This window comes from Mobula hypostoma, chromosome X1 (genome assembly GCF_963921235.1).
Source record: "Mobula hypostoma chromosome X1, sMobHyp1.1, whole genome shotgun sequence".
Taxonomy (NCBI): domain Eukaryota; kingdom Metazoa; phylum Chordata; class Chondrichthyes; order Myliobatiformes; family Myliobatidae; genus Mobula; species Mobula hypostoma.
This window is the reverse complement of record NC_086128.1, coordinates 42,197,819-42,220,143: the sequence shown is the minus strand read 5'-3', so window position 1 is coordinate 42,220,143 and position 22,325 is coordinate 42,197,819. Positions and strand designations below refer to the sequence as shown.

Here is a 22,325-nt window from a genome sequence, read left to right as displayed (position 1 = left end):
CTATATTATCTCAATGTGCACTTGTGAATGTACAAATTAATATAGATTTACTCACAAAAATGGAAAAGGTTATATATGTAAAAAAAAGTTTGTGTATTACTTGTGAATACCTTATCCAAATAAAAATTAAATTAAAAGAAAATTGAGCCAGAAACTCGATCTTCTATTTTTATTTTTTTCTCTCTCTGCAACTGTGCATTAGTAAATGACAATCCTTCGAAGATACTTATTTTACTGCGACAGCAACTTTTAATCTTCATTAATGGTAGCTGTAAAGCAACTGACTTTTAAATAATTAATCTTGGTTGATGAGTGTAATCTTAATAAAATCTGAGCTGTCAATCTGTGGAGACAGAAGTTTCCGGTTAAAACATCTGTGGTTACTGCAGAAGGACATGTCAGAACAAAGTAAAAATTGATTGGAAGCAGTTTCACATGTGACAGCCCCAGCTCTATAAAACCATCAGTACAGAACCAAACCTTCAGACTGCAAGTACATTCCATCCTACAGAGAGGGGTAAGTGATATCATGTATATTGATATATTCAGATCTTGTTACCTACATGTTATTAATCTAATCAATTGCTGCATTGATAAGCAAAGAGAAAATGTTTCATATACTATAAATATTAAATTCAGTAAATGCTGGGAAAAAAAAGTGGGTTAGCCATAATTTGTGGAAATCACAGGCAACTTTTGTTTTACTGCAGACACTGAAAAGTAAAATTGCTGTAACCATATTCTGAGGAATAGAAGAGGTGGCTATATAATGATTAATCTGCTGTGTGCTTCCAGTTTTTATTGGATTGGCTGACAACTTAAAAAAATTGGAATATACAGTAATTTATGGGTTGAAGTGATATAGAATGGGGTGTTACATCATGTATAATATATATTTAAATGACAGACAGCTGACACATTGGACACCTTCCTAAGGATTATAGAAGAAATTTCAATGGTGTTCATAACACCAGAGAAGTTTTCAGTTTTGTGACACCCTGCACTGAATTTACCTACAGGTGTTTTGAATCTTTCACAAATATTTGTAAAAGTAAAATTATGCTAACACCATTCATGGAGTACATGCTGTTTTTGTATACACAAAAAAATTATTAATACCAGCTGCTGGAAAAACCATGGAGGAAAGGAGAAGTTTGATGTGAATTGTTTTATGATTTTTTTTTGTTTCTACCTGACTGTCTTCTACTTAATTTGATGGTTTAAGTTTTCTTGCTGTGCAGTGTAGAATTAAATGATTTTTCATGTTACATGCATAAATTCACAAACAAAACATTAATAAATATAAAGGAATATCCAGAGTTGATTCAAAGCATAGGACACCATTGGGTCCATTATCACCACTCTAATCACTTGACTGGGTTATTCACTTACACCCATGCACTGACACTGTTCACAACCCATTTTAAGTTATTCTTTCTCAAATATGTATCAACTTTACATTTTACATCATGCTTATCCTTAAGTTTTCAAAGTAAATTTATTACCAAAGTACATGCATATATGTTACCATATACCACCTTGACATTCATTTTCTTGCAGGCGTTTACAGGAAAATAAAGAAATCCAATAGAATTTATGGAAAAACCATACATAAATAAAGACTGGCTACCAATGTGTAAAGGAAGGCAAATTATATCTGCAAAATATTTGAAGTTACTAGATAATATAATTCAACAAACCACCTCCTTCCCTCTTTATCAGCTGTTACCCATCTCTGTCCTTGGGTTACAGAAGGTGATGAATGTAAATGGGCTCTTTGCAATTTACTTTATCCATTTTGAACACCTTATCCAGATCTCATTAATGACCTTTGATTGATCTACAGGAGCCCGGTTTCTTTAATCAGCTCTTATTCCAGGTTCAGCTTACATATAAGAACATAATAGATAGAAGCAGCTGCAGGCCATTCAGCCCTCAAGTCAGCGCTGTCATTCAACAAGGTCATGGGTAATCTTTTACCTTAGCCCCACTTTCGTGCACTAATGCCCTGTTTGAAAATTTGTTGATCTGGGGAATGAATAGACTTGAGTGACCAAGTTTCCAGTCCTCTGGGATACAGAATTCCATGTACTGTATTCAACACAGTTTAAGTGAAGAAATCTTCCCTCTTCTTAGTGCAGAATAGTTGACTCCTAATCTTGAGGGTTCTAGAATAGTGGAGGCACCCAAGACAGGACACAATATTCACAAGTTTTTTACATGTCATTTAATATATAATTGTCGGGAAAACTAATTTAACCCAGACAAATATAAAGGTAATAAGGGATTAGAATGTATATTTGATGTGGATCATGGGAGAAAAGTTAGACATTATGTTAAGTAACATATGTTTTATTTACTGTTACAGTGACGAGAAAGTAGTTGTAAATTTGGACGTTCTTGACAAAGAAGAAATCAAAAACAAAAACAAATGACAAGCGATGAGCCTGCAGTGACAAAGTGAATATTGTATGTCCAAAATTAAAGGAAAAAGTAGCTTTAGAAAGGTAATCAAGAGAACAATCCGTAAATGTAAGCAAAAGACACAAATGCTACGATATATGTTTTCAATAGTTGAACTATTTGCAAGAGGTTGTTAAAGTGACTCAGTTTAATGGAACTGGCATACATTTTGCATTCGCCAAATACTTGAAGGAATTTGTTTATCCGTATCTCGAAAACCTCAGTTTCTGAAGCACTTTGAAAATTGCAAACGGTATGAACCTAATTATTACCACTTGCCTCGGTGTCTTGGTGGGCATCCTGAAGACCGATGGATTCAAACTGTGCCCGCACCGTTGCTCCTGCGATGATTTTTCCCATTTCGTGGACTGTAAAAGGCGTTCCCTGACTTCCATCCCGAGGGATATCCCACACGGCACATGGATGCTAGACATTAGATACAACAACCTGGCTGAGATTCCCCGAGGTTCCTTCAGCGGACTGTGGTCCACGCGGGTAGTCCTGTTGGCTCGCAACCGAATCAATCGCATCCATTCTGGAGCCTTCGAGTCCCTGAATTTTCTGGAAAGCCTAGATCTGGATCAAAATCGTATAAAGTTTCTACCCGGGGATCTTTCTAATAGCCTGCAGCACTTGATAGAACTGAGACTGTCGAATAACCATGTTGAATACATACACGGCGACAGCATGCGGAATTTGGAAAGCCTGCAGAAGTTGGACCTGAGCGGCAATTTGATCACGTCCATGGAAAGCGGGGTTTTCAGAGGTCTGCTCAAACTCCGGACTCTGTTCCTGAAAAACAACAGGCTGGTCGTCATTGAAAACGGATACTTCCTCATGCTACAAAGTCTGGAAGTTCTTCACTTGGAGAATAACAACATTTCAACCATCCAGGGAGAAGCGTTCGGCTCTCTGCGGAGCTTGAATCTCCTGTGTTTGAATGGAAATCGTTTGAATCACATCAACTTCAAAACGTTTCTGAACATTCAGACTCAAGGAACCCACCTGCAGCTCGCTCGTAATCATTGGACGTGTGACTGCGATCTCCAGAGAGTGTTTGGGAAGATCGTCAGTGTTCGGCATCTGCATGTAGACGATTACAGCAACATCACGTGTTCAGCTCCCGGACACCTCCTGGGATATCCACTGGTAGCAGTGGATTCGCAGCTGTGCGTGGCCGAGACTGCCACCGTCTTGGTGATAACTGGCACGGTGCTGGTCACTGTCATCGCCGCCATGGTTATGGCCGAAAGGAACCGGAAGAAAGCCGGGAACAAGAGTTGGAACGACAGCGACGGGCCCTTTGACTCTCAGGAGAAATGACGCTTTGCTGAAGAACTGTGTTGAGATCAATGGTGTCAGTTTCCGCTGAGATACCAGGTTCAGAACATCTTATCATAAAACATTATCTTTTCAAGAAAATGTTCTTGATAAATTGTAATCAGTTTCTGAGAGCCCACATTCTGAGAACCCACAAAAGTAAACCAACTTTCAGAGAAATTAACACAACCATTTGTTTGAACAGAAATTGTATACCGTTCTTTATATCTCCCGATCTGTCAGGATTATGTCAAACGATAAATCATTCATTGAGAGTTGTTCCGGTTGTTTTTCCCCCCTTGAGAATGCACACTTTCCCGGAATATTAACAACACTGAATCCCCGCCACCCCGTCTGCTATAGAATGTTTCTAATTCCCTTATAGTTTAACCATTTTTTTTGTAGCTAACACGATCCATGAATATTGGCGAGACTTGGAAATATCCCAACTGTAGTTCGATCCAAGCAGACGGAGAGTGCTCGGAGTGAATCGGTGATGTAAGGGACAGGAAGAATATGAGACGGCAGATCAGTGAAGTCATGTCTATATGTATATCTGTAATGCAAAAGTATCATGGAACGGTTATATTGATTAGTGCTACTTAAATCAAAGTGGAAGTGAATGCTCTTGAATTACTCTAGCTTTGAATTGCTCGATGAACAGGTAAAACTGAGCGTTTTGCATAGAGAATTCTTTGTTCCGCGCGATCCACTGGCTACTGCATTCCTAAAGAATTCAACAGCATGTCAAGCTCACTAGTATATTAACAAGTCGGCTCGCTGCTTTCTTAAAATGTTATAAACGAAGTTCAGTTTTGAAACTCTAGATGTTTTCTGAGCTTTTATAGCTACATCACAGTAACTTTCTTAAACCGTTACAAGCACTGATACTGGAGCCATCATTACCTGGCAAAATGGCGCTTACATGCAGTATGCGAAAATGAACTGCTTTGTGTTACTGTTCATTTTGGTGAAAAGTTAAACTGAAGTGTGTCCTTTTAAAATTAATATTAATTATTAGCTGTTTCATCAACCTTAACCGTCAACAGGGGCTTTTTAAAAATAATAATATTTTAAAATTTGTTCCTTGCATGCTGGAAATTATAACTACTGTACTGTATTTCGTTTGCATTTTATATAAAGACCTTTGGGGGATTTCATCAAAGTATAGTGAGCATTTGATTAATGCCAATTTAGCCAATATACAGCAACACTCACAAAATGCTGGAGGAACTCAGCAGGTGAGGCAGCATCTATGGAAAAGAGTAAACTGTCGACGTTTCCGGCCGAGACCCTTCATCGGGACAAGAAAAAAAGATGAGAAGTTAGAGCAAGAAGGTGGTGGTGGTGGTGGTGGTGGTGGTGGTGGTGGTGTGTGTGTGTGTGTGTGTGTGTGTGTGTGTATGTATGTACACACGCGTACGCACGCACAAGGTGGTAGGTGATAGGTAAAACCGGGAGGGGGGAGGGTGAGGTTAAGAGCCGGGGAACTGATAGGTTAAAGAGATGACGGGCTGGAGAAGGGCGGGGGGGGGGGTGAGGTGGGATCTTATAGGAGAGGGTAGAAGACTGTGGAGGAAAGGGAAGGAGGAGGAACACCAGAGGGAGGTGATGGGCAGGTAAGGAGATAAGGTGAGAGAGGGAAACAGGAATGGGAATGGGGAAGGGGGCAATTACCGGAAGTTCGAGAAATCGATGCTTATACCATCTTGTAGGAGGTTACCCAGACGGAATATGTTTTGCTCCTCCAACCTGAGTGTGGCTTCATCGCGAGGAGAGCATGGATGGACATGTCGGAATGGGAATGGGGAGTGGAATTAAAATAGGTGGCTTCCGAGAGATCCCGCTTTATCTGGCTGAAGGAGCGTAGGTGCTCGGGGAAGCGGTCTCCCAATCTACGTCGGGTCTCACTCATATACGGGAGGCCACACCGAGAGCACCCGATTTAGTAGATGACCCCAACGGATTCACAGGTGAAGTGTCGCCTCAGCTGGAAGGACTGTTTGGGGCCCTGAATGGCAGTGAGGTAGAAGGTATAGGGGCGGGTGTAGCACTTGTTCCGCTGGCAAGGCTAAGTACCAGGTAGCTGTGAGAATCAGTGGGGTTACAAAAAGGATTATATAAAAAAATCAGTAGGCAACTGTCTCCAGAGATAGAGACAGAGAAATCGAGAAAGGGGAGAGGGTGTCGGAAATAGAGCAGGTAAATTTTGAGGGCAATGGAAGTTGGAGGAAAAGTTGATTAAGTCGACGAGCTCGAATGCAGGAAGCAGCACCAATGCAGCCGTCGATGTAGCGTGGGAAAAGTGGGGGATGGTCACCAGTGTAGGCTTGAAACATAGACTGTTCCACATGGCCGACAAAAAGTCAGGCAAAGCTAGGACCCATGCGAGTGCTCATGGCTACTTACACCTCTGGTTTGGAGGAAGCGGGAGGAGCCGAAGGAGAGATTATTAACAGCGAGGACCGGTTCCGCCAGACGGAAGAGAGTGGTAGTGGAAGGGAGCAGGTTAGACCTGTTATCTAGAAAGAAGCGGGGAGCTTTAAGGCCCTCCTGATGGGGAATGGAGGGTGGAGGTGTATAGGAACCCGACGTCCATGGTGAAAGTGAGATGATCGGGGCCAGGGAAGTTGAAAAAATCCGGAGCATGTGAAATGTCACGGATGTAGGTAGGAAGGGACTGAACCTGGGGGGATAAAACAGAGTCGAGGTATGCAGATAGAAGTTCGGCGTGACAGGAACAAGCAGAAACAATGGGTCTAGCTGGACTAACGGGTTTGTGGACAGGAGGTAGCAACGGGAAGTGCGGGGTAAGGGAACTATGAGGTTGCTGGCAGTGAATGGCATCCAGAATAAGGGGATCCATAATAAGGACAGTGATGGTGCGGGTGACAATGGTTGGTTCTCCTCAGTGAGGTCCTGTTCGAGGGGTAAGTACGAGGAAGTGACTGAGAGTTGTTGCTTGTCCTCAGCAAGTTAGGAGTCAGTCCTCCAGACAACTACAGCACCTCGCTGCAGGTTTGATGGTGAGGTTAGGATTAGTGTGCAGAGAGCGGAGAGCAATGCGTTCTGAAGGAGTGAGGTTAGAATTTGAGAGAGGAGTGGTAAGGTCGAAACGGTTGAAGACTCGTCGGCATTTAGCAATGAAAAGATCCAGAGCAGGCAGAAGACCAGGGCAGGGTGTCAAGGGAGATGAGGAGGGTTGAAGACGGGAGAAAGGGGGTCATCGGTGCGGGGTAGAGAAACAGGCACGGGGACGGATGCGACGGAAGAAGCGCTCAGCTTCAAGGCGGGCGCGTAACTCACTGATGTGTGGGCTTAGGGGGACGAAAGTTAGGCCCTTACTAAGGACAGAACGTTCTGCCTCAGAGAGGGGAAGGTCACAGGGAATAGTGAAGACCCGACGTAGACAGCTGGGATCAGAGAGGGGAATTAGGGGAGGTTGGGGTTTTCAGGGAAGGTGGATGGGAGGAAGATGGAGTCTCCGAGGACCCAAGAGCTGACGGAGAGCTTAAAGCTCTCTGCTTCTTTCTAGATAATATCTCGACCTTGTTTCCACTTCCCGCCCCCGCCCCCGCTAAGTTCAGACCATTCCCACCCACATCCGTGACATGTCACACGCTCTGGATCTTTTCAAGTTTCCCGGCCCCGATCGTCTCATTTTCACCTTGGACTTCCATTTCCTATATACCTCCATCCTCCACCTCCCCATCAGAAAGGCCTTAAAACTCTCCGCTTCTTTATGGATAGCAGACCCAACCTGCCCCCTCCACGCACAACACGCTGCAGGAACTCAGCAGGTCGAGCAGCATCCGTAACCAACAGTCAACATTTCGGGCCGGAACCCTTCGTCAGGACTGAAGAGGGAGGGGGCAGAGGCCCTATAAAGAAGGTGGGGGGAGGGTGGGAAGGAGAAGGCTGGTAGGTTCCAGATGAAAAACCAGTAAGGGGAAAGATAAAGGGGTGGGGGAGGGGAAGCAGGGAGGGGATAGGCAGGAAAGGTGAAGAAGGAATAGGGGAAACACAATGGGTAGTAGAAGGAGGCGGAACCATGAGGGAGGTGATAGGTAGCTGGGGGAGGGGCAGGGTGAAATAGGGATAGGGGAAGGGAGGGGGAGGGAATTACCAGAAGTTGGAGAATTCAACGTTCATACTAAGGGGCTGGAGACTACCCAGACGGTATATGAGGTGTTGCTCCTCCAACCTGAGTTTAGCCTCATCATGGCAGTAGAGGAGGCCATGTATGGACATATCTGAATGGGAGTGGGAAGCAGAGTTGAAGTGGGTGGCTACCGGGAGATCCTGTCTGTTGTGGCGGACGGAGCGGAAGTGCTCGACGAAGTAGTCCCCCAATCTGCATCAGGTTTCACCGATGTAGAGGAGGCCACACTGGGAGCACCGGATGCAATAGGTGACCCCAACAGACTCACAAGTGAAGTGTTGCCTCACCTGGAAGGACTGTTTGGGGCCCTGAATGGTGGTGAGATAGGAGGTGTAGGGACCCACTTGGTCTGCATCCCAGGGTACTTAAGGAGGTGGCTCTAGAAATCGTGGCTGCATTGGTATTTATTTTTGAATGTTCTATAGATTCAGGATCAGTTCCTGCGGATTGGAGGATAGCTAATGTTATCCCACTTTTTAAGAAAGGAGGGAGAGAGAAAACAGGCAATTATAGACCAGTTAGTCTGACATCAGTGGTGGGGAAGATGTTGGAGTCAATTATAAAAGATGAAATAGTGGCATATTTGGATAGCAGTAGCAGGATAGGTCCGAGTCAGCATGGATTTACTAAGGGAAAATCATGCTTGACTAATCTTCTGGAATTTTTTGAGGATGTAACTATGAAAATGGACAAGGGAGAGCCAGTGGATGTAGTGTACCTGGACTTTCAGAAGGCCTTTGATAAGGGCCCACATAGGAGATTAGTGGGCAAAATTAGAGCACATGGTATTGCGGGTAGGGTACTGACATGGATAGAAAATTGGTTGGCAGACAGGATACAAAGAGTAGGGATTAACGGATCCTTTTCAGAATGGCAGGCAGTGACTAGTGGGGTGCCGCAAGGTTCGGTGCTGGGACCGCAGCTATTTACAATATACATTAATGATTTGGATGAAGGGATTAAAAGTAACATTAGCAAATTTGCCGATGACACAAAGCTGGGTGGCAGTGTGAAATGTGAGGAGGATGTTATGAGAATGCAGACTTGGACAGGTTGGGTGAGTGGGCAGATGCATGGCAGATGCAGTTTAATGTGGATAAATGTGAGGTTATCCACTTTGGTGGCAAGAACAGGAAGGCAGATTACTATCTGAATGGTGTCAAGTAGGAAAAGGAGAAGTACAACGAGATCTGGGTGTCCTTGTTCATCAGTCACTGAAAGTAAGCATACAGGTACAGCAGGCAGTGAAGAAAGCTAATGGCATGTTGGCCTTCATAACAAGGGGAGTTGAGTATAGGAGCAAAGAGGTCCTTCTGCAGTTGTACAAGGCCCTGGTGAGACCCCACCTGGAGTGTTGTGTGCAGTTTTGGTCTCCAAATTTGAGGAAGGACATTCTTGCTATGGAAGGAGTGCAGCGTAATTTCACTGGGTTAATTCCAGGGATGGCGGGAATGTCATATGTCGAAAGATTGAAGTGACTGGGCTTGTGTACACTGGAATTTAGAAGGATGAGAGGGGATCTGATTGAAACATATAAGATTATTAAGGGATTGGAAACGCTAGAGGCAACAAACATGTTCCTGATGTTGGGGGAGTCCAGAACCAGAGGTCACAATTTAAGAATAAAGGGTAGACGATTTAGAACGGAGTTGAGGAAAAACAGAGGGTTGTGGATCTGTGGAATGCTCTGCCTCAGAAGGCAGTGGAGGCCATTTCTCTGGATGCTTTCAAGAAAGAGTTAGATAGAGCTCTTAAAGATAGTGGAGACAAGGGATATGGGGAGAAGGCAGGAACAGGGTACTGATTGTGGATGATCAGCCATGATCACAGTGGATGGCGGTGCTGGCTCAAAGGGCCGAATGGCCTACTCCTGCACCTATTGTCTATTGACTCAAAGATCAAAGTAAATTTTATTATCAAAGTACATCTATGTCACCATACACAACCCTGAGATTCATTTTCCTGTGGGCATACTCAGCAAATCTATAGAACAGTAACTATAACAGGGTCAATAAAAGATCAATCAGAGTGCAGAAGACAACAAACTGTGTCAAATGCCATCTATAAATTTGCTGATGATACAGCCATTACTGGTAGAATCCCAAATGGCAATGAGAGGGTGTACAGGAGCAAGATATACCAACTAGTGGAGTGGTGTCACAGCAACAACCTGGCACTCAATGTCAGTAAGATGAAAGAGCTGATTGTGGACTTCAGGAAAGGGAGGACAAGGGAACATGAACCAATCCTCATAGAGGGATCAGAAGTGGAGAGAGTGAGCAACTTCAAGTTCCTGGGTGTCAAGATCACTGAGGATCTAACCTGGTCTGAACATATCGATACAGCTATAAAGAATGCAAGGCAGCAATTATACTTCATTAGGAGTTTGAAGGGATTTGGTTTGTCACCTAAAACACTCAAAGACTTCTACAGATGTATCGGGGAGAGCATTCTGACAGGCTGCATCCCTGTCTGGTATGCGGGGGTGGGGGGTGGGACAGGTGAAACTACTGCACAGAAGCTACAGAAAGTTGTAAAATTAGTCAGCTTAATATTGGGTAACAGCCTCCATAGCATCCAAGATATCTTCAAGGAGCAAACAACAGGAATTCTGCAGATGCTGGAAATTCAAGCAACATACATCAAAGTTGCTGGTGAACGCAGCAGGCCAAGCAGCATCTATAGGAAGAGGCGCAGTCGACGTTTCAGGCCGAGACCCTTCGTCAGGACTAACTGAAGGAAGAGTGAGTAAGGGATTTCCTCCAGCTTCCTCCAGCTTTCAAATCCCTTACTCACTCTTCCTTCAGTTAGTCCTGACGAAGGGTCTCGGCCTGAAACGTCGACTGCGCCTCTTCCTATAGATGCTGCTTGGCCTGCTGCGTTCACCAGCAACTTTGATGTATGTATCTTCAAGGAGCGGTGCCTCAGAAAGGCGGTGTCCATTATTAAGGGTCCCCATCACCTAGGGGATGCCCTTTTCTCACTGTTACCATCGTAGAAAGTACAGAAGCCTGAAGGCACGCACTCAGCGATTCAGGAACAGCTTCTTCCCCTCTGTCATCCGATTTATAAACGGACATTGAACCCGTCAACACTACCTCACTACTTTTTTATTTATATTTTTGCATTACTTATTTAATTTAACTATTTTATATAAACACTATAACACATAAACACTATTTCACTTTTTAAAATATTATTTCTGTTTTGCACTATTTTTAAACTAACTATTTAATATACATATATATACTTACTGTAATTGTTTTACTTATTTTTAAAATATTTTTTCTTTCTATATTATCATGTATTGCATTTGTGAGGGGGTCCAGGAGTTCCCCTATTATCTGTTTGAAGAGAGACAGAGAGAGTTATTTACCACCGATATGTTGCTTTTGAAAAGAGAGAGAGAGAGAGAGAGACGAAGATTAACGCTTGGACTGTCACTTTAAGGCATTGGAAGTAACTTTGGATTTTTACTGAGTTTGGAGTTGGAGACAGCACCGAGCAGCTTGTAAGTTGCTGTGGTGACTGAAGGCGGTGTTATTTAATGGACACTCGATGTTGTGGTTTTCAGCAGGTTGTTGATATTTCTTCAAGGACTTGTTGCCTGCTTGTGCATTTCTTCACAGACAAAGGAAGGAGGGACTCTTTGAATGACAGGTGATGCTCAGCCTGGTGAGATAAATGGCAGGCCAGATGATACAGACCTCAGGCACATGATCTGGACACTGAATGAGCATTGTTGTGCCCGCAGGAAAAGTGGGTTTTGGAGGATCGATTAGGTGGATCGATCCAAATTGCTATTCCATCGGTGAAGAAGGGGTTAACTGGTGGGAAGTTATCTATGTGTCCACCTCGCCTGGGTGATAACTCCACCACAGGAAAACAGGTCCTCCTGGTTAAAGTCACAGTCGGTGGCTTGTAAAGGATTTCGGAGGACGACAAGAAGATCGACGGCATCAGCTCACCTGAAAACTCAACTCACTCTCTCTCTCTCCATCACTACTCAACTAAATACCACGAACTGAACTGAACTGAACTTTACTCAACATCGTAAGACTGTATCTTTTTACCCCAGACTTAAAGAAGCTTGGTTTTCATACATATACATTCCACACTTACTTTTATATGTAATCATTGCTAACCTGTGTGATTTATTTACATTGATATTACTGTATTGTGTAGTTACTAATAAATATTAGTAGTTTATGGCAATACTGGACTCCAAAGTGGTTTCTATTTCTGCTGGTTCTTTATCGCCATCACGGTACGTGACATAATTGGGGCCTGCGTCCGCGATATGAACAAATTGGTCTGGAGGCTGGTTTGAATTGATTGGGGGAAATCCCTTTTGATTTGGACTTTTGATTTGGTTGTGTGGAAAAACAGCAGAAATGGATGTTAGAGACTTTCTGAAATCACCAGACCTGGTGACTTTGAAGTTAGCTAAAAAGTATGAGTTGCGAGACATTGCTAAAGAATTGAGAATTGAGGTAAAGAAGGGTGTGAGTAAGGTAGAAATTCAAAGAAAAATAGTTGAATATTATATAGATAAGGGAACATTTGATGAGGAGGCATTAGAGTTGCTCGTGGAAGGTAAACTTACTGAGGATGAGCTTCAGCTTCTGTTGGAAATATTAAAGAAGGGAGCATGAATTGAAATTAAAACAGCTCGAGAAAGAAGCTGTTGAAGCAGAAAAGCGAAGGGTCCATGAGGCTAGAAAGGCAGAGAAACAGAGAGCAGAAGCAGCAAAACAGAGAGAAGAGACAGAAAGACAGAGAGAGCTCGAGAGGGAGAAATGGCAACATGAAGATCACGTGGCAGAAAGGCAGAGAGAGTTTAAAAGGGAGAGGTTGCAGCAAAGAGGCTTACTGTCGGACCCTGATGATTTTTACAGCTCAGAAGGGTTTGTTTTGTGTGATGAATTTAAAAGTTGTGTTCCTGATGAGGTAAGGGCATACCCAGTGGCAGAGGATGCCCCTACCCTGAGGGGGTCTGTTGAGAAAGCAGACGAGGAAGTTTTAATCCATGAGGTTGAGTTAACTCCAGATGAGAGTTTGCCAGAGAATAGCTGGGAGGTTTGAGATGACCTTGAATTTGAAACTGGGACTAGTGATGACAGCCCAGAAGAGGCAGTTGTTCTGATTGCCTGTGTTCAGGTTGTTGAAGTACCTGTGAGTTCACAGGATTCTGAACATGATGTTGAGGCTCAGTTGAAGTCTGAGGTGCCTGACTTGGTTGGAAAGGAATGCAGTTTTTGTGTGGCAGATGATTTTGGTTCAGTGAATAAGGGGTTAACCTTGGTACCAGTGGAATGTGAGGATTCTCAGTCATTTGTAGTAGACAGTGTTTTAAAAGCTGGTGAGGTCAATGTTGCTGGAAGTAATGGGAAAAGTGCTGTTCCTGGACTTTTGGATAAAGTGCTGGGAAAGGTTGGATTGGTTGCACGATCTTTGACCCTGCTTGCAGGACAAAGGCCCGCTGAGACAGGATGCGCTAGTTTGTTGGACTTTGTTTGGACATTTAAGCACCTGCAAGGTCATGCTGTTATTCAGAGTAATATTATGGAGAGGAAGAAGAACTGTTGTGATTTTGGAGTGGGAGTTGCTATGGAAGCAAGTGGAAGTATAGGACGTAATCAGATGGGTAGTTTATTTGGTCTCTTCCATAATGTATACATGATTCTGATCAGCCTGATGATGGTACTGAGTTTAATAAACAATGGAGGCATGTTGACAGCTCTACAAGATAAGAGTGTTTCAGCAATTCAGCTGATGAGCAATGCTGCTGCTGAGGCCTATAGCAGGACCAAAGGTTTAAATTATGATATGTCACAGACTTTTCTACCTTCCAGATTTCAGCAGGACTTAGAGGGTAGTACAATTGATAAAGAGTAAGGTGTATAAGAAAGATTTGTCTTTATTGAGAAAGAAATGTATCGAGGAACAGAAGCGAGATTCTGGAATGGTGACTTTAAGGGAGATGGCTCTCACAGGAGAGGAGGTTCAGAGAGAGTCAGTGGGATGTTACCCTAAAGATGAGGTGTTGATGAGGAAGTGGAGACCAGCCACAGTGCCTGCAAGTCACGTGGTGGTTTTGAAAGGTTACAGAGCTGAAATTTTAAACATGCCTTAAGGTGGACGTCATTGTCTGAGAAATGAGGAAAATGGGAATGAGGGGGTTCCTCTCTTCTTATTTATTGTTGGAGATTCGATTCAGAAGGCAGTGAAGGGTAATTTGTTGGAACCTGTGTTCAGTTACAGGCCAAAAGGACCTTTGACCCTACTCAGAGAACTCTGGAAGGGATTTAGTAAGCTTTGTGACTTTGCTAGGGAAAGTTTACAAAATGGGCGAGTCAAAATAAGACACTTGTTTACTGGAATTGCAGCTGGGAGAATTGTTGTAGTACAAAATGGAGTTGTGAAATCTGATAATGGAATGGAAAAACATGTTTACTCATTGAATCTAGACTCACCCAGATGTCAGAATTCCATTGTTTTGGAAAATATTACTGATAAGGTCCATCAGTTGGACCCAAAACTGAAAAAAACAAGTAAAAGAACTAATTGGTGTTTTGAAATGGTGCACAGGTGCAGTGAATGACATCATTATGAAATTAGCCCAGCTTATGAAATGGCATCTTCACAGAGTGAACTTTGAGAAAAGTAAAATGATTGAAGAAGAAATTAGAAACAGGAAAGAACAAAGAAAGAGAATGGATGACTGTATTGATAGAGTGGGGAAGACTAAATACCTTATTAAGATTGACTTGTTAAAAGGGTGTTCCTTTAACAAAGAGGGTTAAAGAGATATCAACATTTGTGACACCTTCTAGACTGTATGAATACAATGTTTTACACTTTGGGATGAAGAATGCTCCAGAAACATTTCAAAGAATAATCAATTCTGTGATTGGAGGGTTAGAAAGCACAGGAGTTCATATCAATGGCCTAGTGGTCTGGAGTGACACATGGGAAGAGCATATTGCAGCTGTAGAAAAACGGTTTGACAGATTTTCTAAGGCTAATCTTATTGTGAACCTTGCTAAAAGTGAGTTTAGCCATGCCATGGTTACATATCTGGGTTATGTGGTGGGCCAAGGCCAACTGGCTCCTGTACAGGCCAAGGTTCAAGCGATTGCTGAAGTTCCTGTTCCAACTAGCAAGAAAGCTTTGAGAAGGGTTTTAGGAACGGTTGGGTTTTATCATAAGTTATGTAAGAACTTGGCTGACATCGCTCTCCCCCTAACAAAGCTCCTGGGGAAGAGTGAAAGATTTGAATGGAGTGACCTTTGCCAGGAGGCATTTGAACATCTGGAAACCATCCTGTGTTATCATCCTGTGTTCAAAGTACCTGACTTTTCAAAGCCATTTTCTATAACAGCTGGTGTTAGTGACGAAGCTGCTGGGGCAGTACTGTTACAGAAGGGAGTGGATGACATTGAACATTCAGTAGCTTATTTCTCAAAGAACTTTAATGTACACCAGAAAAATTATTCAACTGTTGAAAAGAGTTATTGGCACTTATTCTGGCTTTACAACATTTTGAGGCCTATGATCAGAGACCTCAAAACCTTTCTGTTGCTCAGAGACCACTTGTGGTTTACATGGGTTATAGTCTGTTGATGTTTCTAACTAAGATGAAGGATGAGAGTAGAAGGCTGTTAAATTGGAGACTAGTATTGCAGGAAGGTGACGTAAAAATCAAACAAGTGAAAGTTACTGACAATGTTATAGCTGATTAGTTATCCCGATGTTAAGTTGAAAACTGTACACGTTTTTGCTTTGTCATCTGATGTTTTTCCCTGTATTGTTTAAAACCCTGTGATGGACATTTTTTTTTTCCCTGAGGAAGGGGAGTGTGAGGGGATCCAGGAGTGCCCCTATTATCTGTTTGAAGAGAGACAGAGAGAGAGTTATTTACCACTGATATGTTGCTTTTGAAAAGAGAGAGAGAGAGACAAAGATTAACGGTTGGACTGTCACTTTAAGGCATTGGAAGTAACTTTGGATTTTTACTGAGTTTGGAGTTGGAGACAGCACCGAGCAGCTTGTAAGTTGCTGTGGTGACCAAAGGCGGTGTTATTTAATGGACACTCGATGTTTTGGTTTTCAGCAGGTTGTTGATATTTCTTCAAGGACTTGTTGCCTGCTTGTGCATTTCTTCACAGACAAAGGAAGGAGGGACTCTTTGAATGACAGGTGATGCTCAGCCTGGTGAGATAAATGGGAGGCCAGATGATACAGACCTCAGGCACATGATCTGGACACTGAATGAGCATTGTTGTGCCCGCAGGAAAAGTGGGTTTTGGAGGATCGATTAGGTGAATCGATCCAAATTGCTATTCCAACGGTGAAGAAGGGGTTGACTGGTGGGGAGTTGTCTATGTGTCCACCTCGCCTGGGTGATAACTCCACCACAGGAAAACAGGTCCTCCTGGTTAAAGTCACTGTCGGTGACTTGTAAAGGATTTCGGAGGACGACGAGAAGATCGACGGCATCAGCTCACCTGAAAACTCGACTCACTCTCTCTCTCTACAAACGGTGGAAAAAAGACTCCGTTAATTGAGCTCCAACTGTTGTGCATGAAGTGGTTGAATTTTGATAAGTTTGGTGCCTTTTACTTTCCTTTTATATTTTATCTCTATTAATTACATAGTTCCAGTAAGATCTATAAAGTGTAATCATTTAATCCTATATGGTGTATTGTCTGTTATTTGGCGGGGTGGGGTACATCACACAGCATCCACACAAACTTGATTACCCAGTTAGTCTCACTACTCAACTAAATACCACGAACTGAACTGAACTTTACTCAACATCGTAAGACTGTATCTTTTTACCTCACACTGCTGAAGTGAGAGGTTAAAGATCTCAGTGAACACACCAGCCAGTCGATCAGCACAGGTCTTTAGTACTTGGCCAGGTATCCTTTCTGGGCTGGATGCTTTTCGTGGGTTCACCCTTCTGAAAGCTGCCCGCACGTCGGCATCAGAGACTGAAGTCATAGGATCATCGGGGATGTGTGAGTTTGTTATGGTTTCTCCATATTGACGGTGAAAGTGAGCACAGAGTTCATCTGGAAACAAAGCCCTGCTGTCCCCATGTCACTTAATTTAACTTTGTAAGAGGCGATAGTATTCAAGCCCTGCCGTAGCTATAAAGTATGCAAAGCCAATCATTCCAATTTATGACAGCTCAGCGACACAACCAGTACAGCTGCTTCCTCACAGCTCCAACGAGACTGGTCAGGTACCCCATCTGGTCCAGATGCTTTCCATGTATTCACCCTTCTGAAGGCAGCCTGCACATCAGCCTCAGAGACTAAGATCATCGAGGGATGCGGGGGTTCGTGATAGTCCCTCCATCATTTGATGGTCAAAGCGAGCATAGAAGGCATTGAGATCATGTGGAAGCAAAGTTCTGCTGTCTCCCATGTCACTTGACTTAATTTTGTCGGAGGTGATAGCAGTCAAGCCCTGTCACAGCTGTTGAACATCCCTTGTTGATTTAAGCTTTGGGTGGAATTCTCACTTCACCCATGAGATGGTGTTCCAGAGATCATACCTGCACCTTTTGTAGCTTTCTTGGTCTCCAGACTTGAATGCCTCGGATCTGGCCCTCAGCAGCTTTTAGATCTCATGGTTCATCCAGGGCTTCTGGTTGGGAAAGACTCTCTTCGATTTAGTGTTTTAATAAAGTCTGTCCCAGCATAATAATGTCTCAGCACATGGTCCTGCAAGATTCTGTTGTGAGCATGTGCTTCAGCTGGAAGGTCAGACCAAAGTATGTAGAAATATACAGCACAGTAGAGGCCCTTTAGCCTAAAATGTTGTATCATATTTTTAACCTACTCCACAATCAATCTAATGCTTCCTTCCCATATATTCCTCCATGACCTTCATCCATGTGTTTATCTAAGAGTCTCTTAAATCTCCCTGATGTATCTGCCTCGAGCACCAGTGTGTTCCATTGTTCTCGGTGTAAAAAAAACCCTACCTCTGACATCCCTCCATACTTTTCTCCAGTAATCTTAATATTATGCCCTCTCACATTTGTTATTTTTATCCTGGGAAAAAGGCGCTGATAGTCTGCTGTATCTATGCCTCTTACTGTGTTATACACCTCTATTAAGTCATCTCTTATTCTCCTTCACTTTAAACAGAAAAGCCCTAGTTTGCTCAACCTATCCTCATGTATTCACCAAGTTGAAGATATTCCAGCAGCAGCTGACATTTGTTTTAGGATGCACCCCTGGAGCTTAGAGTCCAGTGTTACACAGCTGCTGAAGATAAACTTCAACAAGAAATTTGCATCCCTTTCCAAACCGTCACGACAAATACACAATGCAGGAGACAGATTGCAATCTCTTCCATATCACAGCCATCTGAATGGCAACACAAGATGGGGTTGAGACTCTGGCTGTGTGTGAAGGATCTGCTAGAGATGGCAATTCCCATCACCAGCCAAGCAAGGCTAATGGTCGGGAATTCTGGTGATGAAGGATTCTACGAAAAGACAAGATATTAATATTACAATTTGTTTTTAAATCTGTGGCTTTTTTTAGTGCAATTCAACACGTTGCAACTTTCTAGTTCATGGTAGAAGAATACAGATTTGGAATTTATTATTCATAGACAATCCTGAACTGTAATTATTCATCAAATGGCATCTGTTAGATATGCATGAAAAACCATAGATTAAGAGGAAGAAATATTTCCAACCCATCATAACCATTTAAAATAACCTATGATGCCTGAATGTTTGTTGGTAATTAAGTGTTCAGTTCATTTATGAGAACCACAGTTGAACTGTGGAGTGCAGAGGAAACTCTGTCACTTATCCAGCGAGTACTGTTGCTGGGACTGAGCTCAAAATCCTGAGTTATATCTTTGTCTGTCTACACTGGTAATCAGATACAGATATGTTGGTAACTATGAATCAAGCCTTAAGGTGGAGAGTGGAGGAGGCGAGGGTCTGTGGAGCAGGGCTGCCTGTCAGAAGTAGGAGGTGGGGTCAGGATGGCATATCCAACAAGTGGCCAGACAGCTACTGCTGTAGGTGGATGTATCAGAACATTGCCTCTAAACCATCAGAACATCTGTAGAGCAATGCATGGACCATTCCAGTAATGGCTTTAGAGCTAATAGTAGCCCCATATATTGTCACTTCTTGTTGATTCTAGTCACATCAGTGTCATGTTATCTACTGATGAATCAGAAAGGTGCCAATGCTCTCTGTTCAAGAATAAAATTCATCTCCTTCTCCTTGGATGGAATGCAGTAAAGGAGATAACATGAGCATTGGTCTGGGGAGGGGTGGTTTATGGTATTAGGAGTGGGGATGGTAAGATTTACCAACAATATGGCCTTCCTGAGATACAGTGGGTCATTACTGTATCTATATTACCTTGACAGTTCCACCTCAGGATATTAACTAAACTGAAACTACAAAGGATTTTAATCTTTATGTAACCATTTCCAGAAAACTTGATAATCAATTCTAGACATCCAGGGAACAAGTTATTTAAATTACATCAATCAACTCTTTCAACCACGACACTAGACTGATTTCTGCCTGTTTGAAGATAAGGACAAATACTTGTATGCCTGGATTCACATGCGAGAATCACGCAGCCACTTGCAATACCTGGGAATTCAATTAAATGTGCAGGATAATGATTTCTCTGTCTGGATCAGACCAGTCACTGCATCTTCCTGAGACTCACTTTGGTTCCTCAAGCCTTTCTGTCATTTACACATCATATTAATATTATAAAGGAATGTATTGCACTGACCTAGATTTTCTCTGCTTTCACAAATTGTCCAAGGAGTTTGTGTAGATTAAGCATGGTATCCAAAAACTTTGACAAACTTCCATAGATGCACAGCGGAGAGTATCCTGACTGGTTGCATCATGGCTTTCTATGGAAACACCAATGCCCAGGAATGGAAAAGACTGCAGAATATGGTGGATACAGCCCAGTCCAACACAGGCAAGAGTCCTCCGCACCATGAGTCCATTGAGTACATTTACATGGAGTGCTGTTGCAGGAAAGCAGCATCCATTATCAAAGACCCTGCCATCCAGGCCATGATCTCTTCTCACTACTATTATTGTGCAGGAGGTACAGACCTACACCACCAGGTTCAACCATCAGGCTCCTGAACCGGTGTGAATACCCTCATTCAGCACTACTCTGATCTGATTCTACAACCTATAGACACACATTTAAGGATGCTTTATAATTCATGTTCTCAGTTTCATTTTTTATTTGCACAAGTTGTCTTCTTTTGCACATTGGTTGCTTGCCACACTTTATGTATATTTTTTGGTAAATTCTATTTTATTTCTTTATTTTCCTGTAAATGTCTGTAGGGAAATGAATCTGAAGGAAGTACTGTATATGGCAATGTGCAGTATATGTACTTTGATAATAAATTTTACGAATTTTGAAGACTGAAGCTTAATTGTAATCCTTCAATCACCCTGAACATTCCCTCCATCCAGCACCAAAACAACATCGTTCCAGTGTGCACTACTTCCAAATTAAAAGCACGGCTTCATCTCACTAAGGTTCCATTCAGAAAACCTGCAATCTCTACCACCTAGAAGGCCGAGGAGAAAATAACATGAAACTACCACCACCTGGTGCATGTAAGAAGCTGTTACAAGAATTAATAGATAGATTTTAACATAGGAATCATACCAATATTTAATCTAATTTCAAGATATATGAAGGAATGTTCTATCAACATATACAACAACTTTGAAATTCATCAGGATTCTCCTGAACTCCTAGCCTGACTTAAGTGAGAAATTGCTAGAAACCCCATGTGGAAACGACTCTGCACTGAGTTTTTTTTCCCAATCTATTCCACTGAACAATTAGAAAGTGTTACTATCACTTCTTAACTAAAATAACCAATAAAATAAACTTAATGCAAGAGTAAAGATCAATAGTTTCCCATCAAAATGATGGGTGGGGCTAAAAAACATTTAATTGAATAGTTTCAACATGCCACATTTCAATTGTAAGTCTAGGATGGAAAACCTGGGATTTTTTTCTTGAAACAAATACAGAAAAGCCTCCATATATACTATAAAACTGTAAGACATGAGCAGAATTAGGCCATTTGGCACATCGAGTCTGTTCTTCCAATCTATCATCGCTTATTTATTACCCCTTTCAACCCCATTCTCCTGCCTTCTGCCTGTAACACTTGACACCCTGAGTAATTAAAAAATCATCAACTTCTGCTTTAAATATATCCAATAGCTTGGACTCCACAGCTGTTCATGGCAATGAATTCCATAGATTCATCAATCTGGCTAAAGAAATTCCTCCTCTTCTGTTCTAAAGCAACATCCTTGTATTCTGAAGCTCTGCCCTCTGTCCTAGACTCCCTCACTGTAGCAAACATCTTCTCCCGTCCACTCTATCTAGGCCATTCAATATTTAATATTTTTCAATGAGATCCTTCATCATTCTTCTAAACTCCATTGAGTACAGGCCTAGAGCCATCAAATGCCCAAACAAAGATTTTGTAATCTGAACCAAAAATTGAGCTGTTCAACCAACAGGCGGTATCTGTAGAGGGAATTGGGCAGTTTACATTTCAGGTTGAGTCCCTTCATCTGGACTAAAAGAGTTAAGGGGAGATAACCAGTATAAGAAGGTAAGGGAGAGTGAGGTAGTTTAAATCTTCCAAACTAACGGGAGACTATTCAACTTGCATCAACTACACTCTGGAACCAAGGTCACAACCTCAGTGACCTGAGTTGCAGTTCACAGATAAGTACTTGTCTAGTGTGAACTCCTGGGAGCCCCAATCTCTGTCTCACTGAGGGCGATGAGCTAGTTTTTATTCGGCACTGAGACAACTATCTTTAATTATGAACAAAGTTAACTTAAGACTACACATGAATGAGAAACGATGAACTCCAGAATATAGTTAGTCATATTACAAAATAAACAGAAGTATCTACCTTAAACACAGTAAAACAACATATACACATTTAGATATCTCGATTACTAAAAAAATGGAATATTCCACCGTCAACATTCAAAAAGATTATATTGTTTTTTTACTGTTCCCTTAAACTAATGCTGTCCTGTAATATATGTGATCATTCAATTTATAATTTCAGTACAAAGGAAGTCGGTATCCGTATAACACAAAAACTTAAATGTTGCCAACGTGTCTGTAGTTACTTTAGTAAATGTGAAAGATAGCAGATTAGATAGATTTTATGTAAATAAATTAGTTAAAAACGAGTTTCTCAGCCACAAAGATATTCACGCTCATAGCTGTGGCCCTGGTTGATGAATCTTCTGCTGGCGGAGGTGGGAACAAGCGCGCTGAGCCCGGGTTTCCG

General features: G+C 42.3%; 1 protein-coding gene across 1 annotated transcript; it reads left to right on the top strand.

The window, feature by feature from the left end:
• Window positions 1-650: 650 nt before the first annotated feature.
• On the top strand, window positions 651-4,920 carry LOC134340173 (leucine-rich repeat-containing protein 4-like). The gene is made up of 2 exons (XM_063037102.1): window positions 651-3,843; window positions 4,189-4,920. Exon 1 carries the CDS (start codon window positions 2,719-2,721, stop codon window positions 3,784-3,786), a length of 1,068 nt encoding a protein of 355 aa, XP_062893172.1. The 5' UTR covers window positions 651-2,718; the 3' UTR covers window positions 3,787-3,843; window positions 4,189-4,920.
• The last annotated feature ends 17,405 nt before the right edge of the window (window positions 4,921-22,325 follow it).

What these genes read in the sequence shown, in the direction of transcription:
- LOC134340173 (XM_063037102.1), top strand. Translation starts at nt 2,719, where the DNA reads ATGAACCTAATTATTACCACTTGCCTCGGTGTCTTGGTGGGCATCCTG.